Genomic DNA, 23,564 nt, shown 5'->3' on the forward strand with positions numbered 1-23,564 from the left:
TGCGTGTGGTAAAGGTACTTAAATCTCACTATATCAATCACCTCTACATTCAGGAACTTTAGATTAGTACAATTGTTTAAATACTGGAACAATGTTAATGCCTAATCGAAACGCCTTCATGTGTTCAGTAAAATGAACAGAACGAAACTCTCATTTTAAAACAAACTTTAAACCAATTTATTTATATTTAATTATTCGCACAATAATCAACAATCACATTTAAAAAAATTAATTGGGAAAAGTGTATTTATTTATATAACTTGGGCACATGTTATTTATTTAGCATCAGCGCTCCACTACAATTTAACTCCCGCATACTAAAAGACTAAAATTGTTTCTAATTATTTCGTTACCTTTTTCGATTTTGTATATATTTACCCGTGTAGGAGCCGGAAACATCTGCAGAGAGCACTGCGTGTGGTACAAAATAACAGCAAGTCAGCCTCAACCCCAGCGTTGGAGTTTGGAGGGCGAAGGGCACTGATGGGAGAGACTCGAAAAGAGATAAGGGAAAGTCGACTAGAAATCCAAACCGGAATTAACCAGAAATAAAAGAAAGTCTACCCCTAGTCGGAAGAAAATCTAGAACCTAGATTGGTAGACCAAGACAACTTGATACTATAGATGCAGGAGAAGCATGAAAATTTCAGAGAGCGAGTTAAGAATGTGGTCGGAGAAATCGAGATGGAAACAAAAATTAACATAAAGGAAAGATTGTCAAGCATGATATCGACATTGGAAACTTGAAGGATAAATGGAGAAGTCGCGAAGAGTAACAAGCAGCACCCCATCAGTTATCATTTACAAAGCTGAAGCTCTATATCAGAAAACAAAGAAGTTTGACGGAAACTTCAGAACCAACAGCCCACTTAATTTCAAGAAGACAGTACCAGGTCCTGGCCGGCTCTTCACAGTAGAGCTAGAGCGTAGAGCAATTTTCCAGAATTTAACCACCGAAACAGTAATTATGTCGACCATGAGTATTGACTGAGCGAGACGACACACCTAAAACCCGCCATCCGCGAAGACGCCTATTTCCACGAGAAGTCTAGAGTCGAATTTTGAGTCAAAAGATGGAATAATGAAAACCGACAAGAGATGGAATCGAACAAAGACGTCAAAACGAAAGAATACCAGTAAATACGATGGGATATAGGAGAAGTCGAGGAGAAAACGGACACCGCAACCGTAACAATTACAACCGCGAGTCGTGTCGAATCGAAATCAATAGAGTGGAGGGAGTCGAATTCAGGACTAACTCGAAACACAATTCGATTTGCTTATAGAGCAAACAACAATTGTTCTCGAGTGATTCCGAATGTTCTAGAACGAACACGTCGTATTTCCCGGAAAGATGTCGGGTTTCTAGACTATTCACTACAATAATGAATTTAACTTGCTTCAGATCCATTCACAAAGGCGATGGTCTTGGAATCTGGTCCAGAAAAAATATTGATGTGTGATTTGTGTTGAACAAACTTTCGAAATATGTGACCTAATCTGAAATGCCAATGTCAGGCCCAACACATATACAGTGCTACTTATTAAGAAGTATGGTATAGAATTGTTTTTCTCTATACAAAAGACAAAATCGTTCTGAAGGGCGCCTAATTTTAGGCATCCAAAATAACTTTTTAAAACAAATAAACATCTAATTTTGTCTTTTGAAAGTAGACATAGGGAAAAACCATATACATAAATTCCCATGTTTTTAACATGATTCTTGTGCATCACTTTAACCATTTTAGCGCATTTTTTAAGAATTAAAAAAAATGCCCTTGTTTTGCATTTTGTCCGTCCGTCCGAACCCATTTCTGCGGTGTTGAACTACTTTTAGAAGGATATGGTCCTGCACTCCTGGAATTTTTTGCAATAGGTGCCCTATACCTTGAAGGTGTGCCAGACGGTCATCAAAGTTCGGTGTCTGAAGGGGGAGCCCCCCCCCCCCCATGAATAATGTCCTGAGTTGCTGTTTTTGAATGTAAAACGTGCATGTGTTCAGTGGTGACAAGTAAAATTTGTGAAAAGGAGGGGGGGAACACCCGTTTCTAACCTTCATTGTATTCTAATGAAAGGTCTCACCGAAATGAACTCGTTTGTACAAAGTATAACCTTCCTGCGCAACTCCTTTCCGGGATCAGTTGGTGGCTGGGGGGAGGAGGGAGGGATATGGCATTCCAATGACGGACTGTTTTCTACCAACTACTTTACTCCTTATCAAAAGAGGTGTTGGGGGGGGGGGGGTGAAACTTGTTATATCCTTCATGGTGCTCTAATGAAAGGTCTCAACGAAAGGAATGAATTTCTACCAACCATAGCCCCCCCCCCTCCTCGACTCCTTATCCTTATCGGATATAAATAATTCATTATATCTCAAGAACAGATTGTCAGAGGATTGTACTCACATAGGGCGATTGGGACGTCTGGAAGAGATAGATGATGTCAAAACTTCACGAGCGAATTTTTCGAAAACGGTTCAACGTTCGTGACAAAGTAGGTAATGTTGCATTACTGAAATTGCAGTCGTTGAGGTACTTGGTTTAAAAAATGCACATACAACAAGAAATCATGAAATAAGATATTACTGGCATAAGAATACATTTGGTATATGATACATATTTTGCTATACGCTAATTGCTACATTACAATAATGACTTTCAGGTAGGTCAATGAAACTGCAGTTGCAGTATGTACCTACCTATATCACGTACGAGTAAGCGGCGAGTATGCATTTTTGTAAAGACAATCAAATAACGAACACGTACACCTGTTTTTTGTTAATTTCAAGTAGGCATTTCTTTTCTTTCATAATACATTTACATACTTTAATACGTACTAATAGTAGACAAAGTAACATAATTTGCCTGTCTGCAGCACGGACGTTTATAGTTTATTTTGGATTCGAAAAAGCTCTCAACTGAAAAAGTAGGGAGGAAAGCATTGCACAATATGACTGTCAATTAATATTACCAAAGTATCACAAAACTACACTCTTTGATAGGTACAAGTAAATTATTACTAAGTAGCTAATACCATAGAGGAAATACAATTCAATGGTACTACAATTCAATCGTACTACTTACATCCGATACAACTGAATATCTACCTACCAAACGGCCCTTGAGATCTTCACCCATTCATCATTTTTACAACTATACGTAGCTGAAAAACAATAGCGACCTTGCTTTATGGGTACCAATCCTCAAAGCGATCGGATGTTACTAATCAAAGTTATCGTACATACGAACAGACAGACAGCAATATGGCACCTATTAACTGAACCACGCAGGTGGCACTTTCAGAATCCATTATCGGTTTTTAAAACAATTGCGAAGATTTCTGAGAAAGATTCCTAAAAATTTCAACAAACGGAAAATCATGCAAAGAAAGATTTAGGGCAGAGAAAGATCTGAAAGAGTATAGTACCTACCTGCGAAAGGACCATAAATTTATAGACTCTTGAATGCGTGATATGGAATCCTATACGGCTGTGTTATAATAGCATAGAGAGATATGGAATGGAGTACAAAACCTTGCAAAAGTCCTAAAAACCTCTTCGGGTGTAGTGAAGACTGAAGAGTGTTTCATTGGTCCTGAAAAACTTCAATACTTTACCAAACAAATGCCTTTTAGAGCGTTTTAGTAATTTTTTCCAGTTCCAGGGATCCTTTAAATTTTTTTGAAGCTGTTGAAAATCTTTCTCACTTAGAAAGTTAGAGCGGTGACGGTCCATGAACGGTTGTGGAAGATGATTACAGCTGTGCTGACTTCAATTTATTTGTCGTTTTTCGTATTTTCTCAGGTTTACTGTCTGCAGATTTCCATCCTATTAGGACATACACTTTTTATGAATTACGGAACAGAAGGGCGTTTTTTAAAGTTGCATCTTGCACTTCTAACAGGCAAGCTTTATAGCTCGACGTCCGGTTTTCCTAGCTTGAGCTAGGGAGCCATTGCGATCACCGTTTTTTGGTCAAAATTTCATTTCATGTAGACGTTTCAGATCATTTTAAGCAGCTTTTAAGGAATAAAATGTACGTACATATGTACAGGGTGAGTCAACGATTATACAGGGTGCGCCGACAAAGTAGGGCCCCCAAATGGTACATTTTTAAAATAGAACTCCCTGTATTTGAATGAATTTTTGAATTCTACGTGTAATCGTACGTCTTTTTTATTATATTGTTAATATCCGAAAATATAGTAGTTTTAAAGATAATTCGATTTTTAAGAAAAATTGGGCATTTTGCAAGCGTCAGTATATATTGTCAAAGTTATTACTTAAATTTTGATTCCAGGTTTTATATCTTTTATCCTGGGTTAAGTAAAAGTCAAATAAATACATCTACATTAAAAAAATAGGTTACAGGGTGTTTTTTTGTAGATCCAAAGTTACAAAACTTCGTATTAAAAAATCTCACTTTTTTAAATGGAACACCTTGTATATTTTCTTGTCATCATTTAGCTCCTCCAAAAACCTTCAACTTTTGATAATAATAGCTATACCTATCTCTGATAGTTTTCGAAATATCTTGGTTTTCCTGGTTTTTATATTCTAATCTTAAATAAGTTATATGTAATTTACATAATTGTGAGGTGGCCATGCAAAAAAGGTAATTTTTATCTATCTCGTCCAAAACGAAAATCATATCGATTAATTTATTTTTCAAACAATTTATTTTAGGTCCAAAAACTGGAGAATAAGTAAAAACATTTGACTACAAAGCAAATTTAATTTAACTTTTAATGTCATCCAGTCAGTGACATTTGTTTCATTTTTTTTCATATTCACCTCGTTATTATGTAAATTATAACTTATTTCAAATTAAAATATAAAAAGTAGAAAAAAGTTTGTTTTTACTATCAAATTTATTCTCCAGTTTTTATAGACTTAAATGAATTAATAGAATAATGAATTAATAAATATGATTTTATCTTTGAACGAGATAGATAAAAATTGTCTTTTTTTGCACGACCACCTCCATATTATGTAAATTACATATATTAACTTATTTAAGATTAGAATATAAAAACCAGGAAAACCAAGATATTTCGAAAACTATCAGAGATAGGTATAGGCATTATTATCAAAAGTTGAAGGTTTTGGAGGAGCTAAAAGATGACAGAAAAATATACAGGGTGTTACATTTAAAAAAGTAAGATTTTTAATATGAAGTTTTGTAACTTTGGATCTAGACAAAAAACACCCTGTAGGCTGTAATGTAGATGTATTTATTTGACTTTTACTTAACCCAGGATAAAAGATATAAAACCTGGAATCAAAATTTAAGTAATAACTTTGACAATATATACTGACGCTTGCAAAATGCCCAATTTTTCTTAAAAATCGAATTATCTTTAAAACTACTATCTTTTCGGATATTAACCATATAATAAAAAAGATGTACAATTACACGTAGAATTCAAAAATGCATTCAAATACAGGGGGTTCTATTCAAAAAATGTACCATTTGGGGCGCACCCTGTATAATTCCAAATATTTTTAAAATGTGGAGAATATGCAACCATATCATAATACAAAAGCACTCTATTCAAAAATCTTATCTTCGAGGCATTAAGTTACTCCGCGCAATCGTTAACTCACCCTGTACATATGCAGTTTTCCGGGATAACAGCTCGACGGATTTTGTTCAAATTTTGGGTAAACAGGGTGTTAATACTAAGTCGTTACAACGGCATTTACAACTCATTAAAATAAACAAGTGTTCTTAATTCCAATTTACGGTCGGTTCGGAGTTATTGGCGTTCTTTTGTTTTTGGAAAAATCGTCATAAGTCCCTTATTTTAAGTATTGAAAAAAAAATTTTTTTTCAAAGCTGTCTAAGCTCTCTAAAGAATTTATATTTATAATTATTTTATAATAACGGCCGTTCAAAAATTAAAAAAAAAACATTTTTTGATAATTATCCCATCGATTTTTGAAAGTAAAATATTTAAAAATCCCTCCACTATCTACTACAACATTTGTCCCAAACGTTTTTATTCAATCTATCCTGCGATGGAGGGCACTTTGGAAATCGAAAATGAAAAAAAATTGAAAAAATGTAGGCAAATGCTGTAGTAGATAGTGGAGGGATTTTAGAAATGTTTCAAAAATCGATGAGGTGGTTATCAAAATTTATTTTTTTTTAATTTTTGATCAATCGCTATTTTGTTATTTGAAAAAGAAAATAATTGCAAATACAAATGTTTTAGGGCTGATAGATAGTTTTGAAAATTTTTGTCTTTTTCAATAGTTCTTAAAATAATGGAGTTATGATGATTTGGACCAGGAAAAAATACCGGTAAGCACGAGATCTTTACCCATTCTCTTTCAAATGAGCCGCCTATCGTCGAAGTCTATACAGTTCAATGAAAAATAGTGAAGCGTATACAAATGCATACAAATTTTGAATGGGCATTAGTTTCACTTTTATTAATAGTAATTTTGAAACCGGTATTAGTTTCAGTTTCATTTAAGGTGCCTACATATGAGATTTTGTTTAACTGCTTTCATAAATAAGAAAGTTGCCATTGCGCATGTGCAAAACCAAATTTTAAGACCGGTCTTAGATTTGCTTGTATTCCAAGTGCCTATGTATTAAATTTCATTTAAATGCTTCAGTAACTAAGGAAGTTGGCATTGCGCATGCGCAAAACCAAATTTTGCAACTGGTGTGAGATTTGTCTTTATTCCAAATGTCTATGTATAACATTTCATTGAACTGCTTTCATAAATAAGAAAGTTGCCATTACGCATGCGCAAAACAACATTTTAGAAACGTCGTTAAGTTTACTTATATTCGTAGTATAGTGTTTACATATAAAGTTTCATTTACATATCTTCATAAATTAAAAAGTTAGCATCGCACATGCGTTAAACTAAATTTTTGACACTGCGCATACGCATAACCAAAAAATATGGTTACGCACGGAATCCTTGGACCAAGCCCTTTCAAATGAGTCCTATGTCGCCAAATCGGTTCAGTGGTTTAGAAGGAATACGTGTGACGGACAGACGTCAAAGTGCAGCCAATAGCGATTTTTCACTTTGAGGAAAATACGCTAAAACGTGCTGTTGGGAGTGTCAAAACGACAATGAAGGTGGTACAAGTGGAAATGAGAGTGGTGTTAGTACTCAAGATAGTGACATTTAATGCCTCGAAATGCAACAGTTTCATATAGGTAGTTCATTTTTTGGTCAATCTTTTTACTATAGGTACATGCCGTCACAAAGATAGCGGCACTAACATTGCACTTAGTTTCAACATTATTTAACTTCACGGACCCGCCAATGAGATCTAGATGTTTCGAGTATTGGCGTAGAGTCTAAATTCCGCAATTCAAGATTTTCTAGAAGCATTTTGTTGGCTATATGTATAAATTGACTGTGTTTAGTTTCAGTCGAATCGATGTCGAAATGATGAATAGTAAAATCCGCGCCCGTGGTTAAATTTATATCTTATAAAAGAGAGTAGATCGGTACAAGTAAGTGATAAATAACAATTAACTGAATCAATCTAAGGATCGTTTTAATTTTGTTAGTTTCTGTAAAGATAAATAATTAATTTTATATTAATTATAAATTTACATTGCAATACAATCAATAGAAATCTTTTCTTACGACCAAATATATCTTCTCCCGATCGGTTAAATAATAATCGATTAATCCATGAACACATTAATCGATATTGGGCAAGTAGTTGATTAATAACGATTAATGACTATTTTCATGGTCGATTAGTCGACTAAGGATTTTATCTGGGCAATAATGACAAGTATCGATATTTTAAAATTTCCGATACGCCGAGAATAAGTTACTCTAAAGTCATTTTGAAATTAGCAATCATCCTTGGAGATGAGAGAGTAAAAAATAAAATATCTGATAAACTAATTTCTAAATTTCAGAGTTGTCATGTGTAAAATTTGAAAACAATTTTGAGATCAACTTGTTTCCGATCATAAAATCGCAACCATACATACTTAATAAAATCGAAATTTTTCCATTAAAACAGGTAAGCACATCAAGACTATATCGTATATCTAGGTAAATAAATAAAAATGCGAAGCTAAAAGGATAATTAGCCAAAATGAAATGATATCCCATTAGACACAAGTGTAATTAATACAAAGGGTAATACATTTCAGCCGCCCAATTTGTACATTAAGCACGGTTAGTTACCTACCTACGGCGTTCTCATTAGAACGCTAATTGGGGTTACGCCCTGGGCGAGTCACTCGACACCCGCCCCCTAGTTTACAAATATATTAAGTTAACGTTTCTATTACTGTTTACTGCTACCGTTGCAGGGAGTTTAGTTTTATACCTTCGTTACTACCTATGTACTTACGTTACACGTTAATTCACGTAAATATTAACCGTGTATTTTTATGCGTTCATTTCTTAACTTCGGAACGCTGTTTTGTGTGGAAAATTAGAAATTATCGAAATTAAATTATGCATGATTAAGAGCGGTGGTCTAAAAATAGATTTAAAGAATCGTAGCTATAAGAGCATTCCAAAGAATATAGTAGGTGCTAGGTGGGAATTTTCAATTTCAAGTGCAGAAAACATTTGTCTAGTTTTGGAGCTAAAGTGAGCAATTTGATGACGTGCAAAATAACTAAAAAGGCTTATCTCAATTAAACTTTTCTGATACATAACCTCCTAATAACTAAATACTTTTGTTCTCATGCAAAGTAACTATCAGATAACTGAGACAAAAAACCGGCCATCATAAGATTAAGATACCAATTAAATTCCGTCCGTTGAAACAATGTGTATACAGAAGTTACACGAGTTTGGCTAGATGAAGCAAATTTGGTCAGATCTGACATTCAGACATAGGTAACGGTTTACACAATGGGATCTCGTGAACAAGTTGTGACTATAACCATGTGCAAAAACGACTCTATAATTAGCGCATTGTTTAAGAATTAAAAAAATGTGCTATGTTGTTTGCGTATCTGCGGTTTTGAACTACTTCTAGGGGTATGGTCCTAGAGTTCCGGAATTGTTACCTTGAAGGTGTTCACATTTCACTGTCTCAAGGGGAGCTCCCATTAATTATTATTGGGGGGGGGGGGGGGGATGAACGCAAAAAAATAGTATAAAACTTCCCCATCGACAACTAACGGGCGATCAAAAATGAGTTGCTGTCGAGTCGCCTTTGGAAGTTCAAGTTAAATACGATGTCCCATGTAAACAAAAATTCCAAAGGTAACTCGACAGCAACTCATTTTTGATCGCATAGTACCATTTAGACAAGTGTTTAGCCAAAAGTCCCCGCCCCTACCCCCTTGCTTCCCCCCCTGTGCCACCCTAAACATGAAAAGTGTAGGGGTTTCGTAAATCGCGTCTCTCTCGATTACTAAACAACATATCGGATTGCAATTTGTTTTATTCTCTTTGCTATAACATTGTCTACAAATAAGTTTCAGTTGACTTTCGTCGTAACTTTTACCGTTTTATGAAAAGGTAAAAAGTGGTATATTTTTCGGCACGTAATTTTACTTTTTGTCGCAGAAAATTTCACGCCGACATTTTATCAAAAAATGTTACCTACAAAAGTTGTAGCTCCCATTATTACCTTTAAAATGATATGAAATAGTACTTACTTTGTTAAAGAGCCTGCGAGATTCAGCCGGTGTAATGCAGAATGCGTACCCAGTCGTGGCGGGTTCCGTCGAGGTGGGCCCGGCGGCGGCAATGCTAATATTGTTGTATAGTGAGTTTTTTTTTTAACTTTAAGGTACACTATTGCATTTTCTCTAAACTAAATCCAACAAGTCTCCGTGAAACCTAAATTCCACCCTTTTTAGTGCATTTCCACAAAAATAAAAAAAATGCGCTATTGTGGCCACTTTGTCCGTCCGTCCGCTCGTTTTGCGACGCTACTAGTTCTTTATCTTAAGAGCTATTGTTCTACTTTTTTCGCTATTTGGTTCGTTATGGTGTCGAGTCTTGTACCAAGGAAGGAATTTTTTCTGTACCGCTTACAAAAAAAGTTATTGTAAAAAAAAACAAAAAACCGTTTTTTACATGTTCCATAATTTTACACTTTTGCCGTTTATTAACGATCCTAGAGATCGCTTATAATTTTTCATTGCTATCTCTCGTCTGCCTGTTGGTCTGTGCGTCTGTTCCTTTGTCTGTCTGTCCATCTATCTGTCCGTGTGAACGATAACTTTGTTTAGAAATGTTCGATCGCTTTTACATCTCCGTTAGTTATTAACTGAATTGCATGAAATTCAATATGGGCATAGATTTAGCCATATAATACGCAATGCCAAAAGTTGAATCGAATCGATTCAAAATTCACAGTGCCCTTTTCGCATCTCGACCATTTATAAACCGAATTGCAAACTTTTTTACTTATAAAAGTATTTGAATGAAATTTGATACATAGGCACTTGAAATAAAGGAAAATCAAACGCCAATTTCAAAATTTGGTTTTGCGCATGCGCAGTGCCAACTTTTTTATTTATGGAAGAATTTAAACGAAATTTTATACATAGGCACTTGGGATAAAGGAAAATCAAACGCCAATTTCAAAATTTGGTTTTGCGCATGCGCAGTGCCAACTTTTTTATTTATGAAAGAATTTAAATGAAATGTGATACATAGGCACTTGGAATAAAGGAAAATCTAGCGCCAGTTTCAAAATTTTATTTTGCGCATGCGCAGTGCCAACTTTTTTTATCTATGGAAGCATTTAAGAGAAATTTGATACTTAGGCGCTTGGAACAAAGGAAAATCTAACATTAGTTTTAAAATGTAGGTTTGCGCATGCGCAGTTCCAACTTTCTTATTTAGAAAAGCATTGAAATGAAATTCTTCTCATAAACTGAAATTGAAGTAGCACGTCAACAATGGATTGCCCATGTGCAACGCTATCTTTCATATTTGTGGCCGGATTTTTGCGATTTTAACAGAAGTTGCATCTTACAATGGGAAATGAATGCAAGTGGAAATGCGCTTTATGTAAATCGTTTATGATTACTTTTTAACTTGTTAAATTTGTGTCAAATATTAATTAAGTCCTTATGTATAGGTACAGCTAGTTTTTTTGTTTGAAAATGCATGTAATATTTTGTTTATGTTATTTTAGAAGAAAATAATTGCGGTATCGTAATTTGAAGTAAAAAATATTTTCAGATTATTCACATTAAAAAATAAATTGGTGTTGACCATTTCCGATTTCGTAAACTTCCAAGTTCCTTCATTTTCCTCGACTTCAACCAAAGTTGCATTGCTGCATGATCCGTCCCCACTCCGTAGCGCTGATTTCCTTATCTCCATTCCATTTTTGAATTTGATAGATGCTCGATAAGCGTATGTTGTTCAGCAGCTCCAGATGTTGGAGCGAGGGTGGCCATGTTAAATTTGGATTTTAATGAAATTTTTGCAACAGCTTTAAGTTACATTGAATATCTACTGTCATTTAGACTTGCAGACCTTGTGCATCGATATAGTTTCAAGAAAAAAAGCCTCTCCTACCTCTTTGAGAATATTTGTGTCTGCCTGTTTTTCATAAAACTGTTAGGCTTTTGTGCGATCATTTGATGAACTTGGCAATTTGTTCTCGTTGATTTTGCCTTTGCCGAATAAAGAAGACGTGGTATCACATCCTGTGATAGCATAAAAAAATATCACATCCTTCATATCACCAATCTCTTCACGGGTCTTGCTGATGTCATAGGTTGATGGTGTACCAGAGGGTTTGTGAAAGAATAGTTGTACATTTTGGCACTGTGGTAGCCCTAAGAATTGAACGAAAAGATCTGTATCCTGTCTGACAACAACTGTAGGCCTCACACTTTGAATCTGGGAGACACTAATGCTCTTCCAAAATCAACGCGTACAAATTGCTAAGTTCATCAAATGACAGTTTTATGAAAAACAGGCAGACACAAATATTCTCAAAGAGGTAGGAGAGGTTTTTTTTCTTGAAACAAATACGGATGGCACAAGGTCTGCACTCTGCATGTCTCAATGACAGTAGATATTCAATGTAACTTAAAGCTGTTGCAAAAATGTCATTAAAATCCAAATTTAACATCGCATCCCTCCCTGCAACATCTGGTGCTGCTGAACAACACGCTTATCGTCTATCGAGCATACTATCAGATTCAAAAATGGATCCTGCAACTGCAAAAAGGCTTGCAAAAGTAATTGCAGCTGATTTAAAGCATCACTTGTTGCACAGAAATGTGTGGGAGCTGTGGCGGATCATGCAGTAATGAAACTTTGGTTGAAGTCAAGAAAAATGAAGAACTTGTCCTGGAAGTTTAGGAAATCGGAAATGGTCAACATCAATTTATTTTTTAATGTGAATAATCTGAAAATATTTTTTATTTCATACTATCTAGTAATCGCCGCTTTCCCAGACTGATTTGAGTCTGGTAAATCGTATTTTACCAGACTGAAAATTTTTACCAGACTGGAAATTTTGCATAGCAACCGCAACTGACATCCATCTAAACGTATGCATTGATATTTGTCAAACTACTGTCAGATCAAACAAATCAAGTGATCGACTTTTGCTTTTATTTTAATATGTACCTACAACATTCTAATCAAAATGGTATTTTAATAGAAATAGAGCAGTATGAAATAAAATGTTTTACATTATTTGTATGTTAAATCAGTTAACGTTACTCGTTTCGAAATTCCTGCCTCAGCTACGCTTCGGCAGTAAACATCTCACTCGTTAACGTAAACCTTGATTTACCATACTCATATGTAAATAACTATTACTTCAAATTAGATACCGCAATTAGTTTGTTTTAAAATAACATTAAAAAAATATATGCATTTTTAAACAATAGTTATTTACATAAAAGTCAGGAAAATACGTTTTTTAGCTGTACCTATACAAGGATTTATTAATATTTGACACAAATTAAACAAGTTAAAAAGTAATCGTAAACGATTTACATAAAGCGCATTTCCACTTGCATTCATTTCCCATTTGTAAGATGCAACTTCTGTTAAAATCGTAAAAATCCGGCCACAAATATGAAAGATAGCGTTGCACATGGGCAATCCATTGTTGACGTGCTACTTCAATTTCAGTTTATGAGAAGAATTTCATTTCAATGCTTTTCTAAATAAGAAAGTTGGAACTGCGCATGCGCAAACCTAAATTTTAAAACTAATGTTAGATTTTCCTTTGTTCCAAGCGCCTAAGTATCAAATTTCACTTAAATAGTTCCATAGATAAAAAAGTTGGCACGGCGCATGCGCAAAATAAAATTTTGAAACTGGCGCTAGATTTTCCTTTATTCCAAGTGCCTATGTATCACATTTCATTTAAATTCTTCCATAATTAAAAAAGTTGGCACTGCGCATGCGCAAAACCAAATTTTGAAATTGGCGTTTGATTTTCCTTTATTCGAAGTACTTATGTATCAAATTTCGTTTAAATTCTTCCATAAATAAAAAAGTTGGCACTGCGCATGCGCAAAACCAAATTTTGAAATTGGCGTTTAATTTTCCTTTATCCCAAGTGCCTATGTATCAAATTTCGTTTAAATTCTTCCATAAATAAAAAAGTTGGCACTGCGCATGCGCAAAACCAAATTTTGAAATTGGCGTTTCATTTTCCTTTATCCCAAGTGCCTATGTATCAAATTTCGTTTAAATTCTTCCATAAATAAAAAAGTTGGCACTGCGCATGCGCAAAACCAAATTTTTGAAATTGGCGTTTGATTTTCCTTTATTCGAAGTGCTTATGTATCAAATTTCGTTTAAATTCTTCCATAAATAAAAAAGTTGGCACTGCGCATGCGCAAAACCAAATTTTGAAATTGGCGTTTGATTTTCCTTTATTCCAAGTGCCTATGTATCAAATTTCATTCAAATACTTTTATAAGTAAAAAAGTTTGCAATTCGGTTTATAAATGGTCGAGATGCGAAAAGGGCACTGTGAATTTTGAATCGATTCGATTCAACTTTTGGCATTGCGTATTATATGGCTAAATCTATGCCCATATTGAATTTCATGCAATTCAGTTCATAACTAACGGAGATGTAAAGCGATCGAACATTTCTAAACAAAGTTATCGTTCACACGGACAGATAGATGGACAGACAGACAAAGGAACAGACGGAGAGACCAACCGGCAGGCGACAGATAGCAATGCAAAATTATAAAACGATCTCTAGGATCGTTAATAAACGGCAAAAGTGTAAAATTATGGAACATGTAAAAAACGGTTTTTGGTTTTTTTTTACAATAACTTTTTTTGTAAGCGGTACAGACAAAATTCCTTCCTTGGTACAAGACTCGACACCATAACGAACCAAATAGCGAAAAAAGTAGAACAATAGCTCTTAAGATAAAAAACTAGTAGCGTCGCAAAGTTAGCGGACGGACGGACAAAGTGGTCACAATAGCGCATTTTTTTTTATTTTTGTGGAAATGCGCTAAAAAGGGTGGAATTTAGGTTTCACTGAGACTCGTTGGGTTTTGTTTAGAGAAAATGCAACAGTGCACCTTAAAGTTAAAAAAAACACTTACTATACATTACTAGCATTGCAACGCCGCGCCGCCGGGCCCACCTCGACGGAACCCGCCACGACTGGGTACGCATTCTGCATTACACCGGCTGAATCTCGCAGGCTCTTCAACAAAGTAAGTACTATTTCATATCATTTTAAAGGTAATAATGGGAGCTACAACTTTTGTAGGTAACATTTTTTGATAAAATGTCGGCGTGAAAATTTCTGCGACAAAAAGTAAAATTACGTGCCGAAAAATATACCACTTTTTACCTTTTCATACGAATTACAAACAAACGGTAAAAGTTACGACGAAAGTCAACTGAAACTTATTTGTAGACAATGTTATATAGCAAAGAGAATAAAACAAATTGCAATCCGATATGTTGTTTAGTAATCGAGAGAGACGCGATTTACGAAAACCCTACACTTTTCATGTTTAGGGGGGCACAGGGGGGAAGCAAGGGAGGTAGGGGCGGGGACTTTTGGCTAAACACTTGTCTAAATGGTAGTAATCGATGGGGAAAAAAATTAGCTTCATACTATTTTTTTCCTTCAACTGGTGGTTTACGACACAGGTTGACTGGACTAATTCTAATGAAAGGTCTTACCGACTATATTTATTGTATCATGTTACCGACATGAATTGGTTTGTAGGTACAAACTAGAACTTTCCTGCGCAATTCCTTTTCTATTCTAACTATAAAGGTCTCAACAAAACAACCTGGTTTCTACCAACTATTTCGCCCTTCTTTCTGACTCATTATCACAACAGGGGGTTAGGGGGGGGCTGGTTTTATCCTTTTCCTCCCCTTATCGTGATCGGATATAAATAATTCTCAAGAACAGATTGTCAGAGGAGGTACTCACAAAAGGCGAATGGGGCGCCTGCAAGAAATAAATCTACTGGTGATGTCGAAATGTTAAGAGCGGATATCTCGAAAACAGTTCAGAGGGAAGTACATATAACCGCCGCCGCCGCAGGGTGCACCCGCGGCGGCGGCGGTTATATGTACCCCAAGATATTGATGGTACTGCTGGTAGGTATTTTAATATTTGTACTGCTGACTGCAGCCAATTCGCCGCCCACTGGTCCGCTTCAAATTATGTTGTGTATTATCCAGCTGACTGCTGGTCAGATGGGTGGTACCAATTTATCCAGAATTAATAGATCTACGGAGAACAGCATAATCAAAAATAAGTTTGATCTACAGAGCTTGACATGGCAGAATGACATGATACACTATTGGCGTTTTATAGATTAATATTACAAGTGGGAAATCGCCACTAGATTTGACACCTATATAGTACATACATAATACCTACACCTCTCTTATAAGATAATAGCTAAAATAAGGATGTTATTACACATGACAGAGACTTTGTATAAAAACTAAACTAACTACGGCTACTTACTTGTATATTATTAACTCTGAACATTCGTTCTCGGTCGCCCACGTATGAATTATAAAAATGGCGAGAATGAAGTGAAAGTTATTTTCCAAATTTAATACCTGGCGCGCTCAGATAACAGACACACGATAACAGGGAAACAAACAAGGAAAGAGACATACAGGCTGGACCTTAACTATGCAAGACATGGCCATCAACAATTTCAAATAAATTTTCAATTATTAAGTGACCACATAACAGAACGTCTGGACGAGACACTGAGACACATCTATCTAGTAAAATTATAACACCTCCGAAAACCATATCCAAATTATTTTCTTAAATTATCGATCTCGCAAGTAATCTAACACAAAATAGACTAGAGCCTGCACATCTACAATACATCAGAAAGCTTTTAGTGAAAATTTGAAGTATGTAATTGAAGTATGAATTGTAATTGCTGAGATCTCAGTCGGTCAGCCAACCAGCCATAACGAATACAATAGCGTATTTTTTTCCAAAAATGCGCTACAAAATAGTAGATATGAAAAACACGTGTTACAATGCTTTATTGTAATATTGCCTTTCAATATACTGATTTATGCATTTTGTTCACTACAAAATTGGTGAATAAGTAACAATCATACAAATTCAAACTTTCCTTTTTTTATACAGTTTGTGATGACTGATGACGAATACGTATAGGTACTTCCGAAAACGCTCATTTGATGTAAGTACTTGCATAAAAGTGAGACCATCAAGAGTTTTATTCAGGTAGGGAGATGGAGAAAAAAGTTTCTCATGATACTAAAACCAAGAGAAATGCTGTCTCTATATTAACTGATCAAAATCAAAATTTGATTCAAAAGTTAAAATGGCAACTATGAATATGAAAGATGCGTAAGTTTACTTAGGGCTCTCAAAAAGATCACAATCGCAAACCCCTTTTCCTCGCCATAATTATCGCGATGCAAATCGGGAGGTCGACACAAAGCCACAGATGCAGTGATTCGGTTGCCAGTTTTTAATTTAATCCACAATTGCTCAATAACATGCGTAAGATCGATTATACGGGTATTGATAGAGGCTTTAACGTAAAATGGTAAGGTAATTACAAAACACGGGAAAATTTTAATCGCTGTGAAGGTAGGTACTTAATTTCTAATTAAATTATTTTTGTATATGCAAAGGATTTTGCCTACAGGACCGAGAAAATGGATTTGACTAATCATATGCAAATTAGCTTCAACTTAAAAGGGTATTATATTGGCAGCAGTTTGAGACGCTATAACATTTGTCTGGGGAACATTGATATACAAAGATTCTTCATTTGTATACCGGGTGTTTCTCAAAGAGGGTTTAATTAATCTTCAAATATTTAGGTTTTTAGTGTAGGATGGCTATGTTCAAACAGTCCATTGTTTAGTCGCCGAGGCTTGGAAAATCGATTTGACCGCCTTTTATAGTTTGTTTAATGATGTTTGCTATTCTAAGGCAATTTGTTCAAATAGAACAACGGTGGTTCGTTAGCATACTTACTCTGGGCGAGGTGAAGAATGTATTTTAAGCATAATTTCAAAACTCAGCTGGAAGATTCTTATTGTTTAACATTAAATTCAAAAGTAATAGCTTTAGTTCCTTCTAGCTGGGTCTACACATGAAAAATCATTACTGTGTAGTTTATCTCTAGTAGAGTTTTTCAAGCAACTCGACTTCATCTTGGCCTGCAAACTTACTCACACTCGCACTCATTTACTGGACAATTAACAACAATCCTCTGAATGTCAAAAAAAAGGTACAACGTTGCCATTGTGTACCCGCTAATGACTAGGTATAGCTTTTCTTTTCTGTCTGTCTGTTATTATTATACTTACAGATTCGGTTAAATGTTGCCATGCGATATTTAATAATTCGTTTCGTAGATAATTGGAAAAAGTGTAAATCGCCATTTTTTAAAAGTTCAAATATTTTAGTAAGAAAGAGAGCTATTGAAAACAGTTTTAAATAAAAGTTGCAAGATTCGATGGAATAAATTCAAAGGACGTAGAGTATATATTTTTTTAAATGGCGGTTTCCGTGATATTGACATCAACTTCCTTATTTTAAATGGACGCTATATTGGATTTTTACATCACTCGATAAACCAGTGATACTAAACACTTAGTATTTCATCAAATAACTATTCCAGATAAAACCACCCTATATAATTTAATATAAAGATTTTAACCGGAACAAATTATATACCTAATTTGTATAGAAAGTGTCATTCTAGCCAAATTAAATAATAGTTATTTATTATACAAGACGATAAAGGTTTCATCAAATAACTATTCCAGATAAAACCACCCTATATAATTTAATATAAAGATTTTAACCGGAACAAATTATATACCTAATTTGTATAGAAAGTGTCATTCTAGCCAAATTAAATAATAGTTATTTATTATACAAGACGATAAAGGTTTATTCAATTCTGAACATAATTTAGACGTCAAAATTAGACGGGTTCGGCCGTCGCGGTCGTTTCCATACAAATGGCATTGTCATATGCTCTGAACTTCATTTTATATTGTGCTCCGCGTCCCATTTGAAATAAGAATGACAGATTCATGTCATTAGAATACGCAATCATCAGTTTTACTGTGGTTTCACTTTATCTACCCTTATCACTTACGGTTAGAGAGCGACTTAGCCTACTCATTTAAACCTATTAAAATATAAATTTAACATCTGCCATGAATAAAAATAATGTGGCGTAATTGTAGGGCAAGTGCAAATTTATCATGTTAAAAGTTGTTGGTATCTTTTTATGCACAAAAATTATATTAAGTAAACGATAAACCGTGTAATCTGAAAAGCAATTGCGAAAGTTAGACTGATGTCGAAATTGCAAAAGGTTTCGGCATACAAACGGCGGTGCATTCTAAATTGATTATTGAACGAAATTTTTTTTAAACTGGACGATTATAACATGTTCATAAAACCCATCGCCAATACGTTAATAGTGAAAGAGTAAATGTAGCGTAAACGACACATTACTTTCGAAGCGGTTACCTTTGGGGTTTACTAGACCATTAAACCATCTATCGGTCATGCTGGTGGGAATGTTTTGGTGTTGTATTTTTATGGACGAACTTTGGCGATTGTAACTGGAGATCAGGTGTGCTTGGTCACGATTGAACACAGTTTAAATGACAATTTTACAATTAGTTTACCTACTCATAAATTAATACTCTTAAGTACAACCTCTCCAAATCATCATATTTGTAGGTAGATTGTTACATTAGAATCTCATATAATTTCAAGAGGTGAAGATTTTTGTGAATTTCATTTGGGGATCGCTTGCTGATTCCCTTTACCGTAAACGTTATCCATAATCAAATGGGTGGCGGGTAGGCATGCTTACAAGTAAATCCAGAGTGAACAGCTCTCGGGATTAAAATCGAGCATATATGGAACAAGAAGATTTTCGACCACGTAAACGGTTGATCGATGAAAAAATTATTACTATTGAGCATCAAAATTTAACAAAGGGTTGGAGTGCCTTGTACCGGGTGACCCAATAAGACTGTTCTTCGGCCATATCGCGGGAACCGTTCGTCATATGACTTAGGGGCAAAAAAATTAGTGGGTAAATCGGTTATGAAGAATCGCTGGAACATATTTTCAAGTTCTAAAAATGACCACCAGATCTTAAATGCAAAAACAATTGAACGCCCCACACCATCTTTTTTGAAATAACTGAGTTTTTGTTTTTACGAAAATGATAGATAAACTGGTTCTCTTTAAAAATGTGAAAAAAGAATGTTTAGTTTATTATGCGAAATTTAAAGAAAATACAATGTTAAAATTTAAGATAGCAGCTACGCCCTCTGTTGCTCATTTTTAAAACTTGAAAATATTTTCCAGCGATTCTTCATGACCGATTTACCCAATAATTTTTTTTGTCCCTAAGTCATATGGCGAACGGTTCTCGAGATATGGCCGAGGAACAGTCTTATCGGGTCACCCGGTACAATCAGGTTATCATTTTTTTAATTAACGAAAGTTTCGCCCAAAATATCCCGACGGCTAGCTCAACTTTGTACTTTGAAACAATTTCGTTACGAAAATGGAGCTAGTTCCTCTAAACCTGGAAATGTAAAATAGTCGCTTCCGCCTTACATCAGTTGTATGACAAATAAAGATAAAATATCAAAATATTTTTGTAGGTATACTAAAATTTAAAATCAATCAAAATCTGCAGCCCTCCAAAAATGAATCCTAACTTAATTTCAAAACCCAGTGCTAAAATTGAACGAACTATTGGAAGTTTTCTATTTACTCATTGGATACACGAACAGTGAAACAATACGTAAGCTAATATCTCCTTTTTTACAAACAAATCACAGTCTTAAAAAGTATATTCTTCAAATCAGTTAGAAGATTTTCGATACTTAGTATTGAATTGAAGTGGAAAAACCAATTTGTACCTTCTTCTAAGTGAGTTCATCCATGGAAATTATATACAGTGGAATTATCCTTTTAAAATTCTCAAACCGGTTACAAAAATGAATCGAACCTTATTTATATAGCAACTAAAATTACTAGTTGTGTCGTCCAGCCTTGGATTACTGGATCACCCCTTAATAGGGGTCGAGCGTCAAACCTTTTCTTGGAGAAACTTTACGCTTTAGCGACCCCTCGTCTCTTTTCCAACATTTTCCCTAATCAGAGCCGCCTAGGAAACCCGAAACGGAACCGAAATTCCGTCAACGGAACCAACGCAAATTTGACAACTCACGTCTGTCTTATTGTAGAAATTTGCTATCTAACCCAAACTATCTAAACACGTATCGTTGCCGCCATTAATCCTACTCGACATTACCATTCGCATGAAGCGGTACACATGAAAATTTACACGGTCGTTTTCAATTCAAACACGAGTATATATAAAAATTGAAAAATATTAAATGCATTATCGGGCACCCGTTACAATGCATATCTCTGTGTGGGTTGTATCTACAGGGTGAAAAACGACTTTGACAATTATTATTTTTTGCATGATCTACCGAAAACGACTATTCATGTCTGATGGCAATTGTTTGAAATGAAATATTGTTTTCGGTGGAACTTTTCTCGTTCCTGACCACTCTAACAGTTTTCTTTTGTTTCAGTAAATTCTTCATCAGTGTCCACCTACAGTCCGACGAGCACACCTCAGCCGCAAATATCTGAATCCTCAGCAGATGAATCTCGAACAACCAGTAGTAGACAGTCTCCTCAACCCTCTTCCACCAGTGCAAACGCGCAAGGAAAACCTCCGTACTCGTATGTAGCGCTAATCACGATGGCAATTCAAAACTCAAATGCGAAACGGGCCACCCTATCAGAAATATATACGTACATCACTGCAAAGTTTCCTTATTTCGAACGCAATAAAAAAGGCTGGCAAAATTCCATCCGTCACAATTTGTCCTTAAACGAATGCTTCGTTAAAGTTCCGCGTGAAGGTGGAGGCGAACGTAAAGGGAACTACTGGACGTTGGATCCCCAATGCGAAGATATGTTCGAAAATGGAAATTATCGCCGACGTAGACGAATGAAACGCCCCTACAGATCCGCTCAACCGTACGCAAAGGCGTTCTTTGGCGATCCTTTGGGTCAGCACGGGTTGCCACTGGCGCGTAATATATTCACACCACCAACTTATCCTCCGCCGTACTCGCGGTACGATACCGCATCGTGGCTCGGACAGTCTCAGATAGCCTACTCAAGCTGTTCCACTCCGTCGTACACGCAGCAAGGATACCCTTCCCCCGCATTTAGTGCTTGTGGTGTTCGCCAAGACAGTTCCCGTTATCCGTCTTACTGGCCGCCCGATAGTGAGTACTCTGGTCCCCACACCTCGCCTCCCGCTGATCCCCAGCTACTTTTACAGTGGTGACAATCAAAGAAGAACCAACTAGTCCTACATTTCCCAAGTGTTTCATGTGAGTCGCTATCTTCCTGCTCCCAAACACCTTCACGCAGGACTATGCATTCAACTGCGACCTGGCAGTGATACACGAAGAACTTTTTTATATATGTTGATTAATGTCGTCCGTCCAAGTTTTCTTAACTGTTCTTTGTTTATCCTTATAATTCATTCTCTACGCGAACGCACTGATGTCGCTAGATAACACTATTTTAATGTATATTACTTTCGTTATCATTTACACTATTACTTTTAATTGTTTCTGTTAGAAGAAGAATTTTAAAGACACCTGTAGATACGCTTTCATCAGTATTTGATTAGAAATATAATTACATGTTACCTGTCCTTAGATTTGTATTTTTAACTTCTTTCATTAAAGCATGTACCTAAAAACTGTTTTTATTTTATTTCGCTTACAATAACCCCATGCCTTTTTCCTGTAGTTTTGGCTGTAGTAGATGTACTAAACGTGTACTTTTAAATCGTTGTTTATTTCAGGGAGCAAGACGAGTAAGTAGGTAGTAAGTTTTCGCCCGATCAGTCATTTTGATCCATTCACCATACAGTCGTTTGGAACAAAGATGATCTTTATGTAACTTGTTTGTGAACCAAGTTCCCAATATGTTACCTAAATTATTTCTTCGTTCTTGCTCGTGTTTTGGTATATGATAGACAATAAAGAACTCGTTTGAAATTGTTTACCAAACAAAACGAGTGACGTAAAGGTGATCTTTGGTGCAAATGACTTTAGTTGTTTTTAGGTGGATCGATAAAACTGCGTCTCTAATTCACTGTGTTCACTTACGAATGCAAAAAAAAAAATTCAAAAATTTGACCTAATGAGAAATAGAAGCATTACGAACGTTAGGGACGGTCACTTGGTCTGCGACAAAATTGGAGTCTCCTGTTCATTCCGTCTTTTTCTTAAAAACATTGTGGATAGGTGATTTGATTAGCATAAGGCATACTAACATAGTTTTTGTCCTTTTCTCATTCATGTAATCATACTCACCTAAAATGTTGGACAACAATAAGGTAAACAAGATGATGAGTCCAGTTTTTGTTACGTAAATTTTAGAGTGTAAAGTTAGCAAATCTAAACTATTTATAATAAATTATTGATACAGAATATCTACATGACAGTGAATATTATTTTTAGTGGACCACTGCCTTTTAGCCAATTTTAGCCAAACAATTTTCATGTTTAATTCAAAGGAACTAGGTATCCACGCCGAAAATCGACATCACCTTATTCTATTTTTTGGCAGGTTAGGTTAGAATCTTGTATGTTTGTTTAAGGCAGTGGGCATATGCAGGGATCAGGGCCGGACCGAAAAAATAGACTAAAAACGTACCGAAATTGTTTATTTTGTCAGAACCGAAACCGTAATTCTTTTTGATACGGTTGTGTAAGTATTACAAGGAAATAATAAAAGCTATAACTTCAAAAAAATTAGTTTCTGATGTAAATATGAAACGAAACCGTTATTTCTAATGAGTCTGGGCCCCTCCCCTGTTTGGAACCGAAAAAAGCTGTTATGAGCCGAACAAAATTTGGAACCGAAACCGCTATTATTTTGTAAAACCCTAACCGGAACCGTTACAAATATTTTTGGTTACACTACTAGTAGGGGAGCTAGCACGAAATCCACTGAACGAGAATGATCAAAATTTTAACCGATGGGGTTCCATTTTGCCCTATCAGAGTAT

At 35.4% G+C, this 23,564-nt stretch overlaps 1 protein-coding gene across 1 annotated transcript; it reads left to right on the forward strand.

The window, feature by feature from the left end:
• Positions 1–2,650: 2,650 nt before the first annotated feature.
• Positions 2,651–22,264, forward strand: LOC116170763 (forkhead box protein L2-like). The gene is made up of 3 exons (XM_031487266.1): positions 2,651–2,661; positions 14,620–14,639; positions 21,055–22,264. The coding sequence occupies exons 1-3, from the start codon at positions 2,651–2,653 to the stop codon at positions 21,822–21,824; spliced, it is 801 nt and encodes a 266-aa protein (XP_031343126.1). The 3' UTR covers positions 21,825–22,264.
• The last annotated feature ends 1,300 nt before the right edge of the window (positions 22,265–23,564 follow it).

This window comes from Photinus pyralis, unplaced genomic scaffold (assembly GCF_008802855.1).
Source record: "Photinus pyralis isolate 1611_PpyrPB1 unplaced genomic scaffold, Ppyr1.3 Ppyr1.4_LG5, whole genome shotgun sequence".
In the NCBI taxonomy this organism is placed as follows: domain Eukaryota; kingdom Metazoa; phylum Arthropoda; class Insecta; order Coleoptera; family Lampyridae; genus Photinus; species Photinus pyralis.

Bases quoted from the DNA above. Each gene is read 5' to 3' on its own strand.
- LOC116170763 (XM_031487266.1), top strand. The intron at 14,640-21,054 runs GTAAGTACTATT...CTTTTGTTTCAG, and splicing joins CTCGCAGGCTCTTCAACAAA to TAAATTCTTCATCAGTGTCC.